The 21,944-nt window shown below is 41.8% G+C and overlaps 1 protein-coding gene across 3 annotated transcripts in view; it reads left to right on the forward strand.

The window, feature by feature from the left end:
- zzef1 (zinc finger, ZZ-type with EF hand domain 1) overlaps nucleotides 1-21,944 on the forward strand; it is a 261,590-nt gene that overhangs the window by 155,213 nt on the left and 84,433 nt on the right. For 2 of the 3 annotated variants that reach the window (XM_072243417.1, XM_072243419.1), the window contains exons 40-48: nucleotides 610-782; nucleotides 1,563-1,840; nucleotides 2,573-2,747; nucleotides 5,309-5,441; nucleotides 14,108-14,304; nucleotides 15,263-15,382; nucleotides 15,614-15,799; nucleotides 16,489-16,589; nucleotides 18,757-18,892. In XM_072243417.1, the coding sequence (XP_072099518.1) occupies nucleotides 610-782; nucleotides 1,563-1,840; nucleotides 2,573-2,747; nucleotides 5,309-5,441; nucleotides 14,108-14,304; nucleotides 15,263-15,382; nucleotides 15,614-15,799; nucleotides 16,489-16,589; nucleotides 18,757-18,892 (1,499 nt within the window). The remainder of the gene's footprint in view (nucleotides 1-609; nucleotides 783-1,562; nucleotides 1,841-2,572; nucleotides 2,748-5,308; nucleotides 5,442-14,107; nucleotides 14,305-15,262; nucleotides 15,383-15,613; nucleotides 15,800-16,488; nucleotides 16,590-18,756; nucleotides 18,893-21,944) is intronic. The other variant, XM_072243418.1, reaches the window with a different exon arrangement.

Here is a 21,944-nt window from a genome sequence, read left to right on the forward strand (position 1 = left end):
GGAGTGCTTGATGGCTCTGGGCCTGCATTCTTTGGAGTTTAGAAGCGTGAGAGGAGATCTCCTTGAAACCTGTCGAATATTGAAACGCTAAGATAGAGTGGATGCGGAGAGGGTGTTTCCTATAATGGGGGAATCTTTGACTAGAGGGCACAGCCTAAGAATACAAGAATGTCCCTTTAGAACAGAGAAATTTCTTTAGCCAGAGGGTGGTGAATCTGTGGAATTCATTGCCACAGACAGCTTTGGAGGCCGAGTCATTGCGTATATTTAAAGCGGAGGTTGATAGATTTTTGATTAGTAAGGGTGCTAAAGGTTACGGGGAGAAGGTAGGAGAATGTGGTTGAGGGGGTAATAAAGCAGCCATAATAGAATGGTGGAGCATACTTGATGGGCCAAATGGCCCAGTTCTTCTGTGCATTACACTCTTATGGCTTTGGAAACAAGGAATCAATGTGCAGCCAGGCTGTGATCAGATTGAATGGCTTACAGGCTTGAGGTGCTGAATGGTGTCATCGTATAATTGCTTGCGATAAGTAGGGAAGGACCTTATTGGGAAGTGGAATGTCCATTTTATTGTGAGGTAGAATTGAAAATCGTATTGATTTGCAGGGCCAAAGTCTGCCTGGAGAACCACTGTGGACCATTCATATGGATCGAAAGCTGCTGTCAAGATGGATGCTCAAGAAAAGCAGGCCTTGCACAGCCAAGACCAAGTCTTTGCAGAGTGCTTGGAGGAGAGAATACTGGGTCTGCTTGCTGCCATGCTTCCTCCCATAAAAACTGTAAGAACCTAACATACTTTCAACCAGAGACATTTCCCTGTGTTTAACAGCTTAACAAGTAGGCTTTTATACATCTGAGTTCCCTGTAATTACATAGTTGTCTGATATTTCTCATTTATTAGAGTGTATGAATGTAGCCTCAAAGATTTATTTTGAGTGAAAAATTTGATGATTAGTTTCTAAGAACTGGTTTGGAAAACAAAAATGTGGAGAGCTTTGCGAATTAAATTTATTCAGCTCTGTTAAGCAAAATAATCACAGATGCATTATTTGTCCTTAATCCAATTAAAGCGGTATGAGTAGATAACCAAAAGCATGCTGCGAGGTTGATTTGAAATTTCCAGTAATAGAACAAAGAAAGATGGAGGGTTTGGAGCAGGAATTCCACAATTTAGCTGCCAGTGGTGAAGTGATTGGATTCAGGGGTGTACAAGAGGCCAGAACTTGGGCTGCAAGGCTAAAATAAATTATACAGATGCAAGGCTGTGTTGAGGGATTTGAAAATTAGGTGAGCAATCGTGAATTGAGGCCTTGCTTAACTAGGAGTTGGTGTAATTCAGTGAGCTCAAAGCTGAGAGGATGTGCGATGATACTGAGTTTAAGGACCGGAGGATTGAGAGGAGTTAGCCAGACAGGCTTTGCAAGGGTCAAGTGTATGCGGATGTCAAAAATGGTTTGTGAATTACACAGAGGGAAATGCATCCTTGTATCTACAACAGTAAAGTAACTTTTAATGATTTCTGGAAGATTGTAAGATAATTTATTGCATACTTTCTACAGGATTCAACCATGTGCTTACCTAATCTGAGGCAGGTACTGAAGCTCCTATTTCAAGTGGCAATGCAGAATCCTGGGCAGTTACTTGAAACCTATCATTTTACACTGGGACTGCTTGGGCAGCTGCTGAGGAGAATCTCTCCAGAAGAAGCTGATGCAGCAGTAAAGGAAGTCCTCTTTGCATCTTGGACTCTTCTCAGCACAGCAGAAGGCAAATTAAAATATCCAGGATGGATGACAACGCAGGTTTTATTCAGCCTTGGAGCAGTATGCTTGGACTGGTACAGTTTGTTTGTTGCAGGGTTTTGAAGTTTATAAAGTCAAACTAGCAAAAAAGTTTCAAACTGAACAGAAAGTTGTATAATTCCCAATATTTATTTGATTGATATATTTGTTGAGATACAACATAGAATCAGCCCTTTGGGCCACACTACCCAGAAACCCCTGACTTAACCCCTAGCCTAATTACGGGACAATTTACAATGACCCATTAACCTACCAACCAGTACGTTTTTGGACTGTGGGAGGAAACCTATGCGGTCATGGGGAGAACGTACGATCTCCTTGCAGGCAGTGATAGGGATTGAACCTGTGTCGCTGGTACTGTAAAGCGTTGTGCAAATACAGTATGGGTGTTTGTGTTGGGTCACTGGTAGCACCTCTGTGACCGTGATCTGAGAAAGGGCTCTACTGCCTCGTCTTCATTGGATGATCATTGGAGACTGCAGTACAACATGGAGGTGCCACCTTTCAGATAAGAAGCCAGACTGAAGCTCGTTCTCCTTTTGGATGGGAGAATCCATGTGAGGAAAAGTGAGGGATATTTCAGTTGTAAAACACTTTGGAATAGCATGAGGTTGTTAAAAGCAATGTTCAGTGTAGATGCAATAGTAACTGCTCACTTCCCAGATTACGTCCAGAAAAACTGGAATATGCTCAGATTATATTAAACTGTTGTTTTTACCACTTGAATGGAGTAATACTCTGTCATCATGTTTTTCTCCTGTTTGAAGCAGGATTAGCCTGGACTGGGCATCTTCTGTTGCAGACATCCTCAGAGACTTGAACTCTAGCCCCCAATGGCAAAAAGTGATTGCTGCCTTCACAAAGCACTGCACTGAGGAGCTCCCCTACCGTTTAAAACGCACCAATATCTTTGCACTGTTGGTTCTGGTGGGATTTCCAGAGGTAAGAGCAAGCCTATAGATATTGTTAGTCTGCATTATTTAAGCATACTGTAGTGTAGTGAATCACGCTGTGGCAAGGACACTCACTGGATATGGACATACTGTACAGTGACAAAATGACTCAATTGTTTTCTTCAGCTGGGGATGCTAAGGTAAGGCTAGAATTTATTCTCCCATTTCTTAATGCCCCCTAAACTTGTCTCAGACTACTTCAGAGACAGTTAAGAACCACCTCATCAAAATAAGTTGCAGAAACTTGTAAAATTAGCTCCAACAAGGGTACTCGCCTCCGTAGTATCCAAGGCATCGTCAAGGGAGCGGTGCCTTAGGATGGCAGTGTCCATTATTAAGGATCTCCACCACCTAGGACATGGCCTCTTCCCATTGTTACCATCTTCCTGACGTTCAGAAGCTTGAAGGCACACACTCAGTGATTCAGGAACAGTTTTTCCCCTCTGCCATCTAATTTCTGAATGGATATTGAACCCATGAACACTGTCTCACTACTTTTTTTTTCTGTTTTTTTGCACCACTTATTTTAACTATTTAACAGACAAATATATACCTAATGTAACTTTTTTCTCCATATTTATTTATCATGTATTTCATTGTACTGCTGCCATAAACTTAACAAATTTCACAAGATATACTAGTATAAGAGCAAAGAGGTCCTTCTGCAGCTGTACAGGGCCCTGTTGAGACCATACCTGGAGTACTGTGTGCAGTTTTGGTCTCCAAATTTGAGGGAGTGCAGCGTAGGTTCACGAGGTTAATTCCCGGGATGACGGGACTGTCATATGTCGAAAGATTGGAGTGACTGGGCTTGTATACTCTGGAATTTAGAAGGCTGAGAGGGGATCTTATTGAAACATATAAGATTATTAAGGGATTGGGCACGCTGGAGACAGGAAGCATGTTCCCGCTGATGGGTGAGTCCAGAACCAGAGGCCACAGTTTAAGAATAAGGGGTAGGCCACTTAGAACGGAGTTGAGGGAAAACTTTTTTCACCCAGAGAGTGGTGGATATATGGAATGCTCTGCCCCAGAAGACTGTAGAGGCCAAGTCTCTGGATGCTTTCAAGAAAGAGATGGATAGAGTTCTTAAAGATAGTGGAATCAAAGGTTATGGGGATAAGGCAGGAACTGGATACTGATTGTGGATGATCAGCCATGATCACCGTGAATGGTGGTGCTGGCTCGAAGGGCCGAATGGCCTACTCCTGCACCTATTGTCTATTGATATTAAATCTGATTTTATCTTTCCCCTCCTTCAAGGACATTAATCAAATCAATGATGGCAATAAATGGGTTTCACAATCTCCACTACTCTCCTTTTGCTTTGGGGTTTATTTCATCACTCAGATTTAAATTCCCCAACTGCTTGTGAGAGATTCATATTAATGCCTTCAGATTTATAGTCATTCTTTGGGTTATCAGTTCTGAAGTCCCACCTTTCCTAAGGCCCATTTTCCTATCCAGTGACAAGCTAGATCAGGGGTTCCTAACCTTTTTTTATGCCATGGATCAATACCATTAAGCAAGAAGTTCATTGACTCCAGGTTAGGAGCCCCGATCTAGATTGGTGTCATTTCTCCTGTGGATTTCAGGACGTTTGACCTTGCTGAACATCATAAACTAAGTGATGTAGAATAACTGCCTGCATTGTGAAAGCAGATTGTAGCTGTTTCCAAGTACTTGTTCAGACTAAATTACTCTGCATTCAAGCACTCCTTTTAAAAACACTTTAATTCTTTGTGTTTTATATTTGCTATTTATAACTGTGTGTGAAGACATGGTATTAAACACCTATAGTGTTGCAAGTCAGGAACCTAATTGCATGTGATAGTGCTTGTATTTACATAATTACAAGCTGATTAGCAGAATATCCCAAGCACTTCACAAACCATTAATTAACATTGAAAGTATATAACCGATACTGGGGCAGATAACCAAAAGCATGATCTGAGGTTGATTTTAAGAAGCTAGTAATGTGTGCATGTTGGTAGAGACATAGTTAATTTATGAGCAAATAGGGTACAGCTCTAAACTGGCTGTGATTGCCACCACTTCTTCCTGCAGTGCCTTCAGTTTTGGTAAGTCCTAACTTGTTCACGTTACAGTTTAGAAAGCTCTGAGATAGTACGTACAAGGATTTTAAAAGGGATTGACAGGGTAGATACCAAGGAGCTGCCATTTCTGCTTAGAGGGTTTGAACTAGTGTCAGGCTAAACAGTTGGACTGAGATTTGAGCACCTTTGGATTTCTACACTTCAGACGCTATGGATGCTCTGTTGTTGAGTCTATTCAGGTAGAGATTGATGAGTTTTTGGACATGGGATTAGAGAATCAGATGGGAAAGTAAACAAGGTACAGCTCAGTCCCACTCTTGTCAAATGGTAAATCAATGGAAAATGTTGTCCTGTAATTCTATCTACTAATGAATTCTGTCAGAATTCTGCCAAACAAAATAATGTTGCATAGTAATTGAAACTCAGTATGATGTACTAAAATTGTGGTTTATGCCTGCATTGATTTTAAAATACAAACTTTCCACTTAAACAGGTATTATGCAGGGGAATACGTACTGTTTACATAGACAATGCCAATGAAACTCATGATGTTATCGTCGTGAAGCATTTCACAGAGAAGATTCAAGCTGTCGTAATTGACATCAAGACTCGCAAACGTAAAACAGGTCAGCATTCGCAATCATTAACTGATCCATTGAACCTACCTTGGAGTGATGAGTGACATGGACATAGCCTCACGACTCAAACCATGGAGTTCATGATCTGTCAGTGGCAGCAAGGTGAATTAGTCTTGAGATGTTTCTTAAACGAGAGAAAATCTCTAGAAATATTGTCATGTACATCCTAGGAGTCAGTTGTAAAAGAGGAATTAATTTAGCCCCAAAATGAGCTATTGCCTGCGGCAGTACAGAATAGCCTTGATTCCTGGAAGAGTTAGTATGATAAACTAAATAAGATTGAATTGCAGCGCTTATTTTTAACAAGTAAAGGTTACAGATGAAAGATTTTGATACATTGCAGTTTCGCTTCTGGCACAGGGAAAGTATAAATGGGCAGTTTTGTGTGAGCTCTTCAGTTACTATTTAAATTAAATTGATGGAGCGTTTTCACAGAAGTTGCCAAATTCAAAAAGATACCTGTCCACTGTGAGCACAACTTTGCGTGCCAAGAAGTCTGAATCCATCCTGGTAAGTCTGAAGATAAAAATGGGGAAAATTAAATGATCAGTGTGTTTTCTGAGACTGCACTCCACTGCTGATATGTGTTCTGGGCTGCTAACAGAAGGAAATGGAGAGGGTTGGGTGGAATGGTGAGAGTGCTGACCATCAGTTTTCAATCCTAAGCAGCACACACAAAATGCTACGGAAGTAAATAAACAGTCGATGTTTCGGGCCAAGACCCTTCTTCAGGACTGAAAAGGAAGGGGGAAGAAGCCAGAATCAACAGATGGGGGGAGGGGAAGGAGGCTAGCTACAAGGTGATAGGTGAAGCCAGGTGGGAAAGGAAGGTAAAGGGCTGGAGAGGAAAGAATCAGATAGGACAGGAAAGAGGACCATAGGAGAAAGAGACCAGGAGGAAGTGATAGGCAGGAGAAAAGAGGTAAAAGGCCAGAGTGGAGAATGGAGGAAAAGGGGAGGGGGAGAAAATACCAGAATGTGAAATCAATCTTCATGCCATCAGGTTGGAGGCTATCCAGACGGAATACAAGATGTTCCTCCTCCACCCTGAGGTTGGCCTCATCTTGGCACAAGAGGAGGCCGTGGACCAACGTGTCAGAATGGGAATTGGAATTAAGATGTTTGGCCACTGGAAAAGTGCTGCTTTAGGCGAATGGAGCAGAGGTGCTGGGTGAAGCGGTCCCCTGATTTCCAGTGGGTCTCACCAGTGTAGATAAGGCCGTATTGGGGTCTCCAGGCACAATAGACGACCCCAGCAGATTCGCAGGTGAAACTTTGCCTCATCTGGAAGGACTGTTTGGAGCACTCAATGAAAGTTAGGGAGGAGTGAATGGGCAGCTATAGCAATTTTGCCGCTTGCAGGGATAAGTGCCAGGAGGGACAAATGGACAGGGCAATGGTGGAAGAAGCCATCTCTGTGGAAGGTGGGGCGGGGGGTGGGGGGGGAGAAGATATGTTCAGTGTTAGGATCCCTTTGGAGATGGCCGAAGTTGCAGAGGATGATGTGTTGGATGCAGTCGGTCAGGGTAAGAGGAACTCTATCACTGTTAAGGCAATGGGAAGATGGGGTGAGCTCGGATGTTCCGGAAATGGAGGAGATGCAGATGAGGGCAGCATCAATGGTGGAGGAAGGGAGGCCCTGTTCTTTGAAGGAGGAGGACATCTCAGATGTCCTGGAAAGGAAAGCTGCATCCTGGGAACAAATGCAGCGGGGTTGAAGGAACTGAGAAAAGGGCCTAGCTGCCTGTAGGGTCGGGGCCAGAGGACTCGAAGCCTGCTAGTGTCTGTTTGGAATCAAATGACCTTGCCTGGTGTTTCAGAGCTATCTGTCTGTCTGCACTCTCGGCATCCCCTGCCCCGGCACTCCTCTGCCACCTGTCCAACACCACTTCCGTGGCGTTCCACCCTTGCCATTCCCAACATCCTGTGCTCCCACCAGTTCTACAAACCCACTCTCTGCTCCACAAAGGCGAGTACAGTACTGTGCAAAGGTCACAGGTATCCTAGCGATATATACGTGCCTCAGACTTTTGTACAATGTTGCGTCATTAAGAGTTTTAAAAAGTGCATTCAAAATTAGTTCAGTGGGAGGAATCATAGAGAAAGATTCACTGATATTTTTATGATTGGAACCAGTGAGCTCAGATCTGAGTCCCAGTTTGTTAACTATTTCAATTTAAATTCAGGGACGTTATACAATGTGACTAGGGAGGTAGAAAGCTTTAGACATCAGGAGAACATACACTCAAGAACATGAGAGGAACAGGAAGAGGCCACCAAACTCCTCAAGCTTGTTCCACATGATCAATATCATCACGGCTGATCTTTTTATTTATATATATATATATGTATGTGTGTATACACACACACATACTTCGTCAGGACAGGGTTCCGGCCCGAAACGTCGGCCGATCTTTTCCACGGATGCTGCCCGACCTGCTGAGTTCCTCCAGTGTGTTGTGAGTGAAGATTGTATGGAAGACTGGTAGTTGCCCATGCTGCAAGTCTCCCTTCTCCATGCCACCGATGCTGTCCAAGGGAAAGGCACTAGGGCCGATACAGCTTGGCACCAGTGTCGTCACAGAGCAATGTGTGATTAAGTGCCTTGCTCAAGGACACAGCATGCTACCTCAGCCTTCAGGTCACTAGACAGCTCTGAGACAGAGTTCTACAGATTCAGCAGAGGTTACAAATGGTGCAATCAATTGGACAGAAATGGCAAAGGAAATGTAATCCAGAGAAGTGGGTATAACGTATTTGAGGAAGTACCACATAGTAAGGAAATGCACAATAAATAGGATATTGGGATGCAAGATAAATGGGATATTGGGATACAATGTATTTGAGGAAGTATCACACAGTAAGGGAATGCACGATAATTGGGAGGAGTGGAAGAACAGTGAGACCAAGAAATGCATGTCCATTGATCCTTAAAGTTAGCAGGCCACTCACCCAATTGGAAAGGCATACCAGTGCTTTTATTTATTAGCTGAGCTATGGAGCTGTGTGGTTATGTTAGAACTGTATACAGCCTGAGCACTTCATACAGATGTGGTGACCACGTAATGAGAAAAATGTTAATGTGGAGATGACCTCTGGGACATTGAATGGAAATTAATGATAAGGAAGGATTGGAAAAGCTGGTTTTGTTTACTTTGGAACATAAGAGCAGAAGGGAGAAGTAATTGAGCATACAAAATAATGGGATGTAGATAAATACGAAGAACAAGAGAATAGTTAAAGAGCAGGAGCTGGGGGACAGAGATATCAAATCACTGGTAGAGAGATTAAAGAGTGCAAACAAAAAAAAACTTTCCATCTTGAAGGCAGTGAGATCTGGATCTGTGACAAAGTGATTGGAAGTGTGCTTGAAGAGATGTGAACTGTGGAGTTATAAACTTGATTCTGGAAGGTGTGATAGGCTGAATGGCTGTCTCCTGGGCCATTTTCTGTGATCCTATAAATGGTCAATGGAGTCAGGTTTGTGGATCACTAGAGGGATGATTCTGTGTGATTGAAGATCAAATGAAGAGGTTAGTAATGACCATAGGCAGCACAATGCTCCTGGGAATTCTGGGATATTGTAATTAAATTTTCAACATTCTGTGACTATTTTTTCTTAATTTATTAACTGCTAAATTATTGCTGTCACCATATTAACAAGAGTACAGTTTGCCAGTTCTTGACTCAGGAGTTGATTCAGTACTGATTTGCATTTAATCAACATGTGTTTGGCTACAGTATGCCTGTATTCAAGGACATTTTCAACCTCTCACTGCTACGGGCAGAAGTTCCCACTTGCTTCAAAAAGGCAACAATTATACCAGTGCCTAAGAAGAATAATGGGAGCTGCCTTAATGTCTATCGCCCAGTAGCACTCACATCTACAGTGATGAAATGCTTTGAGAGATTGGTCATGACTAGATTGCACTCTTGCCTCAGCAAGGACCTGGACCCACTGCAATTTGCCCATTGCCACAATAGGTCAACAGCAGATGCAGTCTCAATGGCTCTCCACACGGCTTTAGATCATCTAGACAACACAAACACCCGTGTCAGGGTGCTGTTCATCAACTATAGCTCAGCATTTAATACCATCATTCCAACAATCCTGACTGAGAAGTTGCAGGACCTGGGCCTCTGTACCTCCCTCTGCGATTGGATCCTCGACTTCCTAATCGGAAAACCACAATCTCTGTGTTTTGGTGATAACATCTCCTCCTTGCTGACGATAAACAGTGGTGCACCTCAGAGGTGTGTGCTCAGCCGACTGCTCTACTCTCTAGATACACATGACTGTGTGGCTAGGCATAGCTCAAATACCATCTATAAATTTGCTGATGATACAACCATTGTTGGTAGAATCTCAGATGGTGATGAGAGGGCATACAGGAGTGAGATATGCCAACTAGTGGAATGGTGCCGCAGCAACAACCTGGTACTCAACGTCAATAAGATGAAAGAGCTGATTGTGGACTTCAGGAAGGGTAAGACGAAGGAACACATACCAATCCTCATAGAGGGATCAGAAGTGGAGAGACTGAGCAGCTTCAAGTTCCTGTGTGTCAAGATCTCTGAGGATCTAACCCGGTCCCAACATATTGATGTAGTTATAAAGAAGGCAAGACAGCAACTATACTTCATTAGGAGTTTGAAGAGATTTAGTATGTCAAGTACACTCAAAAACTTCTATAGATGTACCATGGAGAGCATTCTGACAGGCTGCATCACTGTCTGGTATGGGGGGGCTACTGCACAGGACCGAAAGAAGCTGCAGAGGGTTGTAAATTTAATGGACTCCATCTTGGGTACTAGCCTGCAAAGTACCCAGGACATCTTCAATGAGTGGTGTCTCAGAAAGGTAGCGTCCATTATCAAGGACCTCCAGCACCCAGGACTTGTCCCTTTCTCACTGTTACCATCAGGAAGGAGATACAGAAGTCTGAAGGCACACACTCAGCGACTCAGGAACAGCTTCTTTCCTTCTGCCATTCAATTCCTAAATGGACATTGAACCCATGAACACCACTTCAATTCTTAAATATATTTTATTTCTGTTTTTGCACAATTTTTAATCTCCAATACATATACTATAATTTATTTATTTATTCTATATTATCTATTGCATTGAACTGCTGCTGCTAAGTTAACGAATTTGCTGGTGATAATAAACCTGACTGATTCTGACACACCTCTCTGACGTGATGAACCCTGGCGGGTTATTGATCTTGAACAGTCCATTGCCTGGCTCCTTTCATAGTTGGCCCATGGTGGGTTTTGTGTAGCATTCTAGTTTCTGTTTGTCGGCGTGCACAGAACTCAGTGGGTTCAGCCATGTTTTATTCTGGCTTGCATATTTTTGTGCAGTTCAGGTGGGATTTTTACCGGTAACTCTTTGTCGACCATAACCAAGATCACGTATAGGAATTTTAAGTTGGGCAACTTTCAGACAGGCACATCAAAATTCAGTTATCACTATACATACACAACCTTCTGGTTACGATTACTTGGAGTGGGACGTGCTGTGTACTGCAACATCCTGCCTCCTCCATGTGTGCCCCCGCTCAAAGTGAATCTGCAGCTGGAATTTTGCCAGTGATAGAAGTTGGAGCAAATATTTAAATATTATTTCTGGCTTGATCAGGACTTCCAAATCCTCTTCATGTATGCATATTTATTCTGTTGGGTGATGGGCAGCACTGTAACACTGCATTTATACCACTGTCTTTGTGCTTAAACATTTTACTTGGACAGATTTTTGACAATGGTGTTGATTTTGCACTAATCCATTGGGTTTTGATGAAGTGAGCCCCATTGCTTAGTTTCCTGTCCTTGCATTGTTTATCATTTTTGGATTGTTATGAATTATTGCTTTTCTTTGTTTTGTGGCCATGGATCAAATTTTATCTATTCTGGCTTAATTTGTCCTATATAGGTTGGCAAGTATCGGGCTTTTTTTTTTGTAATCTGCCAATATTTTACATTTAAATCCCCTCCTGTTTTGTGCTATTATCTGGATAAGTATTTTGATCAACCAGTCGGATGTGCATATTGATTTGGGTCACCTTCTGCCTGCTGAATGCCTCTCTTGCAAGCTCCGAGAAATTGAGGGATAACTATCTTCACCATATTTTGTGTTCTTCTGCCGAATTTATTGTTACTTTGACTTTGGCAGGGAGCAATTTATTTCGTGTTTGACTGATCCAAATAGGATTTGAAGTTATTTAGACTGACATCCACATCCATAGCCCATTCTCAGACTTCAACTATATCTAAAAACAAGTGTGTCCTGCCGAACGATCTCAGCCTGAAACGTTGACTGTACTCTTTTCCATAGATGCTGCCTGGCCTGTCGAGTTCCTCTAGCATTTTGTGTGTGTTGACTGGTTTTCCAGCACCTGCAGATTTTCTCTTGTTTGTGCTTGTCATTTGCTTTCCTTACAACATGTCGATTTGCATTTTTGCCTCTGGTAGTATTTGTATTGTCTAATATTTTATGTGATGTGACAAGGTCGCATTGTTATCCAAGCATGACCTTGGCTCCCAGGAGCTCCCTCTTGCCCTTGCTTTAGTTTAGTAAAGACTATCTACATGAGGGCTACTTTGCTGTCCGTCACTACTTCTATCTTCATGAGCAGACGTCTGGGGATGAGCATGACTTCCATTCTCAGGGTCTGAGATGCCTACTGGTCCAGTTTGGGATCTGCATAATATGCCACAGGTGTGGCAGGAGATGCACGACAGGAAAAGTAGATTAGTAGTGCAGGAAGTGATTCACTCCTCCTGCCATTTTTGCTGAGCCATCTTAAATGCCATCCCAAATGCCATCTTAAATGCCATCCCAAATGCCCTTCCTCATTTAGGGTGGTCATGAGCCATCAGCTCTCTAGTCTGTGGGCACATTACAATTTTTCAAGCAGGCTCTGAGAATGTCCTTGGGGAGACAAGATCCTTCAGATGCTGAGTAACATAGAAAAAGGTGGAGGGGCTCAGCAGGTCAGCCAGCATCTGTGAAAGAAAATGGAGAGTCAGGGTTTTGGGTTGATACCCTTCTGTCAATCCTGATGAAGAGTTTTGACCAAAAATGTTGACTGTTTCTCTCCTTAGATGTTGCCTGACCCAGTGAGCTCCTCCAGACTTTTGTGTGTTGATCGAGAATGTCCTTGAGACCAACTACTTTCTGTGAACAAAAATTGCCTCTCAATCTCCTTTAAAACACCCCCCCTCACCTTAAATCTATGCGCTCAAGTTTGAAAAACTTCTACCAAGGGGAAAGATTCTGGCTATTTTTTTGTGTCTCATCATTTTATATACTTTTATGTATGTCCTGAACTGTTCAATGTTACATTGTCACGTATACAGTGTCGTCATTATTGTCTGTGTGTCACTGACTGCAGATACTTTACAACTCATTACTCTTCAATGGGAAACGACCACTAGACTCTAGAATACTACAGCACAGTACAGGCCCTTTGGCCCTCGATGTTGTGCCGACTCATATATTCCTTTAAATAAAGTACTAATTCCACACTACCCCATAACCCTCTATTTTTTTTTTCATCTATGTGCCTGTCCAAGAGGTTCTTAAATACCCTTAATGTTTTAGTCTCCACCACCATACCTGGCAAGTCATTCCAGGCACCCACAACCCTCTGTGTAAAAAAAACTTACCCCTGATGTCTCCCCTAAACTTCCCTCCCTTAACTTTGCACATATACCCTTTGGTGTTTGCTATTCATGCCCTAGGAAACAGGTACCAGCTATCCACCCTATCTATGCCTCTCATAATCTTGTAGACCTCTATCAAGTCCCCTCTCATCGTTCTACGCTCCAAAGAGAAAAGTCCCAGCTCTGCTAACCTTGCCTCATAAGACCTGTTTTCCAATCCAGGCAACATTCTGGTAAATCTCCTCTGCACCCTCTCCAGAGCTTCCACATCCTTCCTATAATGAGGTGACCAGAAATGAACACAGTACTCTTAAGTGTGGTCTCACCAGGCCTCCTTTGATCTTTTTGCTATCCACTGCTTTAACTTGATGAGGCTGCTTATTGCTGGTGTGCCTCATCTGTTTAATTTTCCTTCCCTGGTCCATCTTTATCACTTCACCTTTGTTGATGCATTAAACTTTGATAATCCAGCAAGCTTTGATTATTGGTTACGGAGCTTTTCCAGACTACCTGAGATGTTGTTAGACTTTTAATTCACTTTTTTCTTAAACATGGTGCAAAATATAAAAATTCCTCAGTGAAGCCAGTACGTTGAGGGGGAGTGCGGGAAATAGAACCGGGGAGTGCGGGAAATAGAACCAGGGAGTGTCGAGGGAGCATGGGGACTGGAGTTCCAGTGAATGAGGGAGAATACTAACTCCTGTGCCTCAGTTCACCAAGGTCCCATTAACACAGATCGATCCAAGGTGATGTATGTTGTTAACCAACTTTTTTGTAAGCTTTATTGATTTGTTACTGATTGTTTTGCTGATCAATTTGAATATATAGCTGAAACTCAGAGGGAAAGAACTAAAATCAGTAAAATGAAATGGTGGGGAAAAAAAGAGTTAAAACCTAGATGGAAGCCTTGAGAATTCAGTGAGAGGAAGTTTGTATGTTTAAACTAGCCACTCTTTAACAACTGCTTTTTCTCTTTCCTAAAACAGTTCGAGATTATCGGTTAATGCAAGTTAGTCAGGCCGAGTGGATGACAACTCAAGCCCAGCTCGTCGAGTTCCTGCAGCAGTTCATGTTAATTTACAGCCACCTACTGCAAAGTAACATAGACAGCAGTTCCCCAGATGCGGTGGAGGCAACCTGGCTGCAATCATTAGCTCTAAAGGGTCTCTACAAATTGCTGCAGGTAATAATTTGTACAAATTTGTATAAATGCTGTTTTAGAATTTGTACTCCAGTATTTTTCTGTTTGTGAACTTCTCTGAATTTTAATTGCTTCTGCACTGTAATTCTGACTTTCTCGTATCGTTAGGGTTCTGGCAGTCTTATTTGTCATTGAACATAGCCCATTTTTGTTTCATGTGGAGGGCAGAGTGGATTTGATTTCCCTGCTCTATGACGCCCTGACTTTGTATTTCTTTCTCCTGGACTGTTTTCTCTGCTTTTGTTTCTTTCTGGCCCTTGTGCTGTCATTGTTTCCTTGTCTGCACCCTCCACTACCCTCCTGCTTCTGCCTCTTCATCCTGACTGTGTCCTCTTGATATTTGTGCATCTTCCTCTTTCTGTCTCTGTTGGACATTGTTTGCAAGTGTGTGGATATATACAAAAAGAACAACCTTTCATGAAATGCTGATCATTATTCAAACATGTAAAGGGAAGGTAGAAATGGAAGGGAAAAGGTAGTGAGGGATGGAAAACAAGCTTGATTAAATAGCATCAAAATAATATATAAATTTAATAATTATTATCTAGCTATGTTTTTGGTGGAATTTTGATGGAAATATTCCAAAGCAGAGTGATGGATATAATTAGGATCCTAGATGTTTTTTTTGTGCAGGTTCACATGTTTGTACGATGACCAGTGAGGGTATTGGCTTGAAGTTTGGTCCTTTACTCAGGGAAAAGACAACTCGAACACAAGCTCAATTAAGAAATGCTCATGTTGTGATTTGGTAGATTAGTTGTAGGTTTTTTTTTTACAAATATCATGGATGTGTGGTGTGGATGAACATTGCTGTAAATCTAAATGTTGGGTCCTACTCCAGTGATGGTGGTTTGATTACCATAAGGCTAGTGTTTATAGTATTTATGAGAATGCAATCAAAAATTGTTGTAAATGGGCAGGTTTTGTTTCTATTTTGCAGAAGCCTAGTATTGAAGACATCCATCCGATCATTCTACAGTCTGGTTTGATCAAACTGCTGGAGAAGAAGTGTACCAAAGGGACAGGGTTTAGTAAGCTGTGGTTGCTTAGTGACCTGGAGGTGAGAGCCATGTTATGTGTAATGGATGTTTTATGTCAATAAGATGGTCTAATAACCGATCATCAGAATTTGTGCTGCTTTCAACAGATTTGAACATACTTTGTTTTGTACTTCTAACTAGCCAGCCGTGTAGATATCTGGAATTTGACAAAGCAAGTCGATTGTGAATCTAAAATGCAGCAGGTGGGCATAAAGATTTAAGTTATTCTCGCTTTCTTTGTTTTGAACAAGACCCTCTCAATCATGATGTACTCGTCCAAAAAAGAGGCCAGTGCCAGTGCTGAAGGGGCTGATTCGGAAACAGAGGAGCAGGAACAGACCCCAGATCATGAATCTAAGACCTGTACCACTGATCTGGACAAAACTAAGCCTGATCCTTTGGATGGTCTTGATGAAGCCACAAAAATTTTTTTTCAGGTATGGAGCAAGTTTATTTTTCTAATTAGATATTGGAGTTTCAATTTATATTGAACATAACTTTAACAAAAAAAGAAGTAACTGTTCTAATTTGTGTAACATTCTGGCCATGTTTAGGACTTTAGGAATGGATTTAGGTAGTTCATGGAGTTCCAGGATTTAGACCATGTGATAGTGAAGGAATGATTATACATTTGCTAGCTAGGCTTAGAATCGTAGTTAGATCTCATCTATCAGTTTCATGTGCCCAGCCCCTTCACAAGGTGAGCAATGTGCTGAGAATCAGTGCAAAGATACAATTAAGTATAGAGCTCACACTGAACTTGCCAGAGACCTTGTATTCATGAGAAAATCTGCAGATGCTGGAAATTCAGGCAACGCACACAAAATGCTGGTGGAACGCAACAGATCAGGCACTCCCCCTCCTCCTGTCTTCTGTCATTTTGAATCTCCCCCTCCCACTTTCAAATCTCTTACTATCTCTTCTTTCAGTTAGTCCTGACGAAGGGTCTCGGCCTGAAACGTCGACTGTACCTCTTCCTCTCGATGCTGCCTGGCCTGCTGCGTTCCACCAGCATTTTGTGTGTGTTCCTTGTATTCATGTTAGTTCAGACCATGTTCTGCTATTCCATTTTATAGGAAATGTAAGCTGATTATTTCTATTGTAATTGAGAGATATTTTCCTCCAGATAACTCATGATGCTCTGAATGCACCATTGCATATTTTACGAGCCATGTATGAACTTCAGATGAGAAAAATAGACTCCTTCTTCCTTGAAGTCCAAAAACGGTGAGTATAGAATATTTTAGTGGTATAACACCAAGCAACATTTTGCTACCAGAGCTATTTGGGATTTTCTGTACTATAAGATGCAGTGCAAATTTAATTGCAGAGTTTTCGGGTTTCTAGATATATTAAAAAAAATTTATTCATGACAATTTGGCCAGCAATGAAGATTAAACTAAGAAATGAAATGTAGATCTTAAAGCTGTGCTCTTGTTTGCTTTGCCAACAGAATATTTGCATAAAACAGTGTTTTGTTGGGCCTTCTCATTTGAAAGGATTGTCTTTACTGGATAATCTACCACCCATTAGTGTCAGAGAGCAATACACATCCTTCAGCCCACCATGACCGTGCTGTTCCTGACGCCAGTCTAAAGTAATCTCATCTACCTACATGTGCTCCTTCTTCTTCCTTTCCCTGCCTTTTCATGTGTCTGTCTATTTTAGACATTTCCTTGTTTCTGCTCCTTCCACCTCCCCTGGCAGCATGTTCCAAGCACCTACCCCTCTGAGGTAAAAAAAACAACCTGTCTTGTAGTACTTAATGTTTCCTCTTGGGGGGGGGGGCGGGAAGAGTGACTAATCTACCTCATCTGCACCGTTGGCTCTCAGCCCCTGGTGCTCCAGAAAAAAAACAATCCAAGTTTGCCCGGCCTCTTCTGAAAGCTAATCCAGAGGGCATGCTGATGAGCCTCTTCTGCACCCTCTCCAAAGCCATGTCCTTCCCAGTGAGGCAACCAGAACTGGACACCCAACTCCAAATGTGGCCTAATGAAAGTTTTATACAGCTGCAATATAACCTGTCAACTTTTATAAACAAGAGAAAGTCTGCAAATGCTGGAAATCCGAGCAACACACACAAAATGCTGGAGAAACTCAGCAGGCTGGGCAGTATCTGTGGGAAAAAGTAAACAGTCAACATTTCGGGCTGAAACCTTTCATCGGAACTGGAAAATGGCCCCTCTACAACTATCCTCTGTTTTCTATGACCCAACCAATTTTGGGTCCAATGAAATCTGTAGTCTTTTCATCTGCCTTAACTATCTGGACCAGCCTACAGCAAGGGACCTCATCAAATGTTTTACTAATGTCCATGTATTTACCTGCACCCTGACCCTTAGCAATCATCTTTGTCACCTCCTCAACTAAATTCAATCAGATTTTTGAGATGGGACTTCCCCTGCATGAAGCCACACTGATTATCCGTAATAAATCCATGCTTTACCTAATGTAAGTAAATATTTTCCCTGGGCATCTTCATTTATTTCCCTACCACTAATGTAAACTGATGTCAGGTTAATGTTTTAAATTCTGAATTAGAAAATCTTATACTTGGAGCCTTCTTTGTCCCAAAAGTGCAGAATCTAGGCTGAGAGAGGACTTTGAGCTTTGGACTTTCATTGTCCAGGATGTATCAGGTGAATATAAAGTAATACTATGGCAATATCTGACGAGCAGGGAGTTGTCCAGGTATTCTGAACAATATTTCATTATCACATAGGCCTCTGCAATAATTGTACTTCAAAAGGAATTGATTCCCTCTGGCAGTTGCTGGGGATGTGATATCTACCATCTAAATGCACATTTCTGACAGTTTTGACTAATGGCTTTTCACTGAGTCATTTAGTAGCTGAACGTAGATCCTGTCAGTATTCATTTGATTCAGAGTTTGGAACTTTAAGCAGAAGCCATTCTTAAGTTGACCTGCTGAGTTCCTCCAGGATTTTGTGTGTTGCAGCCATTTAAAAAAACTGTCTGTTATACGGTTGAAGGAAAATGGAATAAAGTGATGTGGGGATTGGGCAGATAGTGTGATTAGGATCCTGGTTGCCTTGACTGGACAGCCAGATTTGTTAAGCCAAATGGATTGTCACAATGTTCTCATTTTAATGCAGTACTACATTGTATGTCGTGTGTGAAGGATGGTGAGGTTTGAATTTACAGCGGCTATTGAATGTTAAAAGAACGAAGATTCTTTCACATTTAGTCTCTGAAGCTCATGAATTTTAGGTATTGTATTCAGATCTTAATGTACCACTATAGGTTAGCTTTGTCAGAGAAATATCTTTAACCCTGTCAATTAAACCAAATTGTGGAGAATGGCGTGAAGCATTACTATTTTACCTTTTTGGTGGAGGATGCAAAATAGTTAAACTGTCTTTTCTCTCCCCAGATTTGATGGACACGTAATTACCACAGATGAGACCATTCAGTCTATGTCTACGAAGTGGCAGCCTAATGAAACCTTGCACACGGAAGACCGCAGCACGAAAGCAGTGGACACTGACATGATGATTGTACCATGCGTGGTGTGTCCTTTTTCGTACTCAATGATTTCTTTAAGAAATCAAAACTCTGTAAATAATTAGATCATATCCAAAGTAGAATTTCTAAACAGATTGTATGAATATGCTGGAAAGGTAGACTCATAGAGACAGCTTCCAAGACCTGTGCATGAAGATCAGCTGAGTATATTATGGCTACCCTAACACTTTACTATGATCTGAATAAGCTCTTAAGGAATTTGATCAATACCATAAATTAATTAATGGGATTGCATCTGGTATTAGTCTCATTTTGAAGACTGAAAGCGCAACTTTCCAAATAGTATGAGCCTGTTTGGCCCATGTAACTATATATTGGCTTGCCCAGTATATGGTGTATTCACTGAAGAGCAATGCAGTACAGCTATCATAATGCATGACGATGCATTGCAGTTGAAATTGCTCTGTATGAAGGAGCACTTCAGTAGTTAGCTTTATGGGGAATCACGGAGTCATTCAGTATGGAAACAGGCCATTTGGCCCAAATTATCCACACCAACCCCTCTCCCTAAGTGATTCAAGTGTTGGTGTTAATGACCCAGGTTCAACCACTCTTTCAGGTTGTGCACTCCAGGTACGTAGCACCCTTTTGATGAAGAAGCTGCTCATTATATCCCTCACTTTCCCCTTACCACAAGCTAATGACCTCTTGTTTTCATCTATCTTTGATGGGAGAAAATGTTTCCTGCAGTCTACCCTATCTGTACCCCTCATAATTTTATATACCCCAATTATGTTCTCTCTCAATTTTCACCACTCTAGGTGAAGTAAAACTAGCTTTTCGAGTCTACCTTGTAACTGAACTGCTTCATCCCAGGCATCATTCTGGTGAATCTTCTCATTTCCCTTTCCAATGCTATCGCATCCTTCCTCCAACATGGTGACCAGAACTGCATGCTGTATGTCAGCTGAGGTCTGACCAAGATTTTATAAAATTGGAGCATAACCTCCCACCTGTATGCAATGGCCAGTATACCACGAACCACCTTTATCATATGGGCTGCCTGCATTGCTACCTTCAAGGCTCCATGACTTGTACTCTTGAGAACCTGCTCTTCCTCAGTACTCCCTACTATTCATGGTGTGCATCCTGGTCTTTTTGGTACTGCTAAAATGCATAACCTCACATTTGACTAGATTAAGCAACATCTGCCTTTTTTCCAGTCCATTTCACCAACACATCAACATCTCTCTGCAGCCTGACTACCTTCCACCTTGTTAACAACTTTGCCGATCTTTGTGTCAATGGCAATTTTACTGATCGTGCCTCCTATAACCATTTGCTTATGTTGCAAACAGCAAGGGTCCTAGCACTAATCCTTATGGAACAGGCCTTGCCACAGGCATTGATTTGCAAAAGCAGCCATTTACTATCACTGTCTGACAAATGGCTTCTTCCGCATTTGGAGTATAGTCATCTAAGATCATCAGGGGTAGTTTCTTTCTGTTGGAGGTTCCTTGTTGGATCTCTTTAAAGTTGCTGAATTCTCCAAATTTTCCTCTTGGGATGATTAAATCTAAGTTCAAAAGTAACCTGTGGTGCCTAAATGGCTATTCCCTGAATGTTTTACAAGATATCTTGCCCACTAGAAGGTTGTCTTACTATCAATTTATGTGAACGTTACAAATATAGTATTGGATTGTACTAAACTGCACATAGAATCAAAAGGCCTTGAATGCTGGAAATCTAAAATGAAACAGAAAATGCTGGAGTTGAATTTACCCTTATAATTATTGTCCCCATTTTTATCTGCATAGAATAGATCCTATTCATACTGTTGGCAAGACTAGTCAAGGGGCTGGATGTGTAAAATATTCTATAGAGTAGCAGGAGCTACCACACAGCATGCCACACAACTGGAAACATTGCACTTCCAGCCCTGCATTGGATACTTGCTGCTCTGGAGTCCAGAATGTTAAAGGATATTAGCAACTATTGAATCCTAAGCTGAACGTGAAATCCTGTATCTTGCCCATCACCAAGTTCGCACTTCTGTAACATCTGGATACTCCTGTACTGGCCATGCATTCACAGCTGCTGAAATGCGAGAAGCATTACTTTATTATTTTTTGATATGACCCCCTGTGCCTCGCTGCTTGAGTCTCGCGTTACATAGACCGCAGTCTCCAAGATGCTGCCACCCATTTTCTGACCAGCACTCCTCTGCCTCCCATCCGCCATCTCCACTCGGCTCCAGTACATCATATCCCAACTCCTGTCTAAGGGCCTTTATTGCGTGAGGCTTTTAAACACCTCAAACTCATGCCTTTCATTCAGATTCTGATCTACTTTTCATCTTTGGTCTCTTTACTGTCTTTCTGATGCTGGCAGAGCCTTTGTTGTTTTTCCCAAGCTTTCTTTTATTGCACCTTTTACCTTTTGAATGCATCTGTCGGGGCTTATCTTTTCAGCCCTAGGTTCACATTCTCTACATTATGTTATTTCTTCTTAATCAGCCACATGTTGAATAAATGGGAACACTTACCGATCTTCTCAAGTCCTTTCTGTCAGACTTTACCGTTTGCTTGATCTGCTTGCATGACGGCTCTTGTCTCTGAATGCAGGAGAGTTCGAATGGCAAAGTTAATTGGTCAGGGTAACTGTGCCAAGCATTGTTCACCTCATTCCTTGACAAAAACAAATTTATTTATACTTGGAAAAAGAGAGGTTTACACAAATTGTGTGGGAGTAACTAAAACACTCTGTCAAAAAGCTAGAACAGAAACATAGTTATATAATTAGGCCATTTCTCAGGTAAGTTAATGTAACATGCAGTTCTAACTACTGATGTGCTCAAAAAAACTGAATCTATTAATCAGAGTCATGAGATCTTACAGCACAGAAATAGGCTCTTCAGCTGAGCTTGTCCATGCCAACTATGTTGTCCAGCAAACTCATCCTATCTGCCTGCGTCTGGCCCATATCCCTCTAAATTTCTCCTCCCCATGGACTTATCTAGATGGCTTTTAAATGTTGTTACCATGCCAGCTATTTCTGGCAGCTCATTTCAAATACATTCCACCCTTTATGTAAGGA

The sequence above is a fragment of the Mobula birostris genome, chromosome 25, assembly GCF_030028105.1.
Source record: "Mobula birostris isolate sMobBir1 chromosome 25, sMobBir1.hap1, whole genome shotgun sequence".
Taxonomy (NCBI): domain Eukaryota; kingdom Metazoa; phylum Chordata; class Chondrichthyes; order Myliobatiformes; family Myliobatidae; genus Mobula; species Mobula birostris.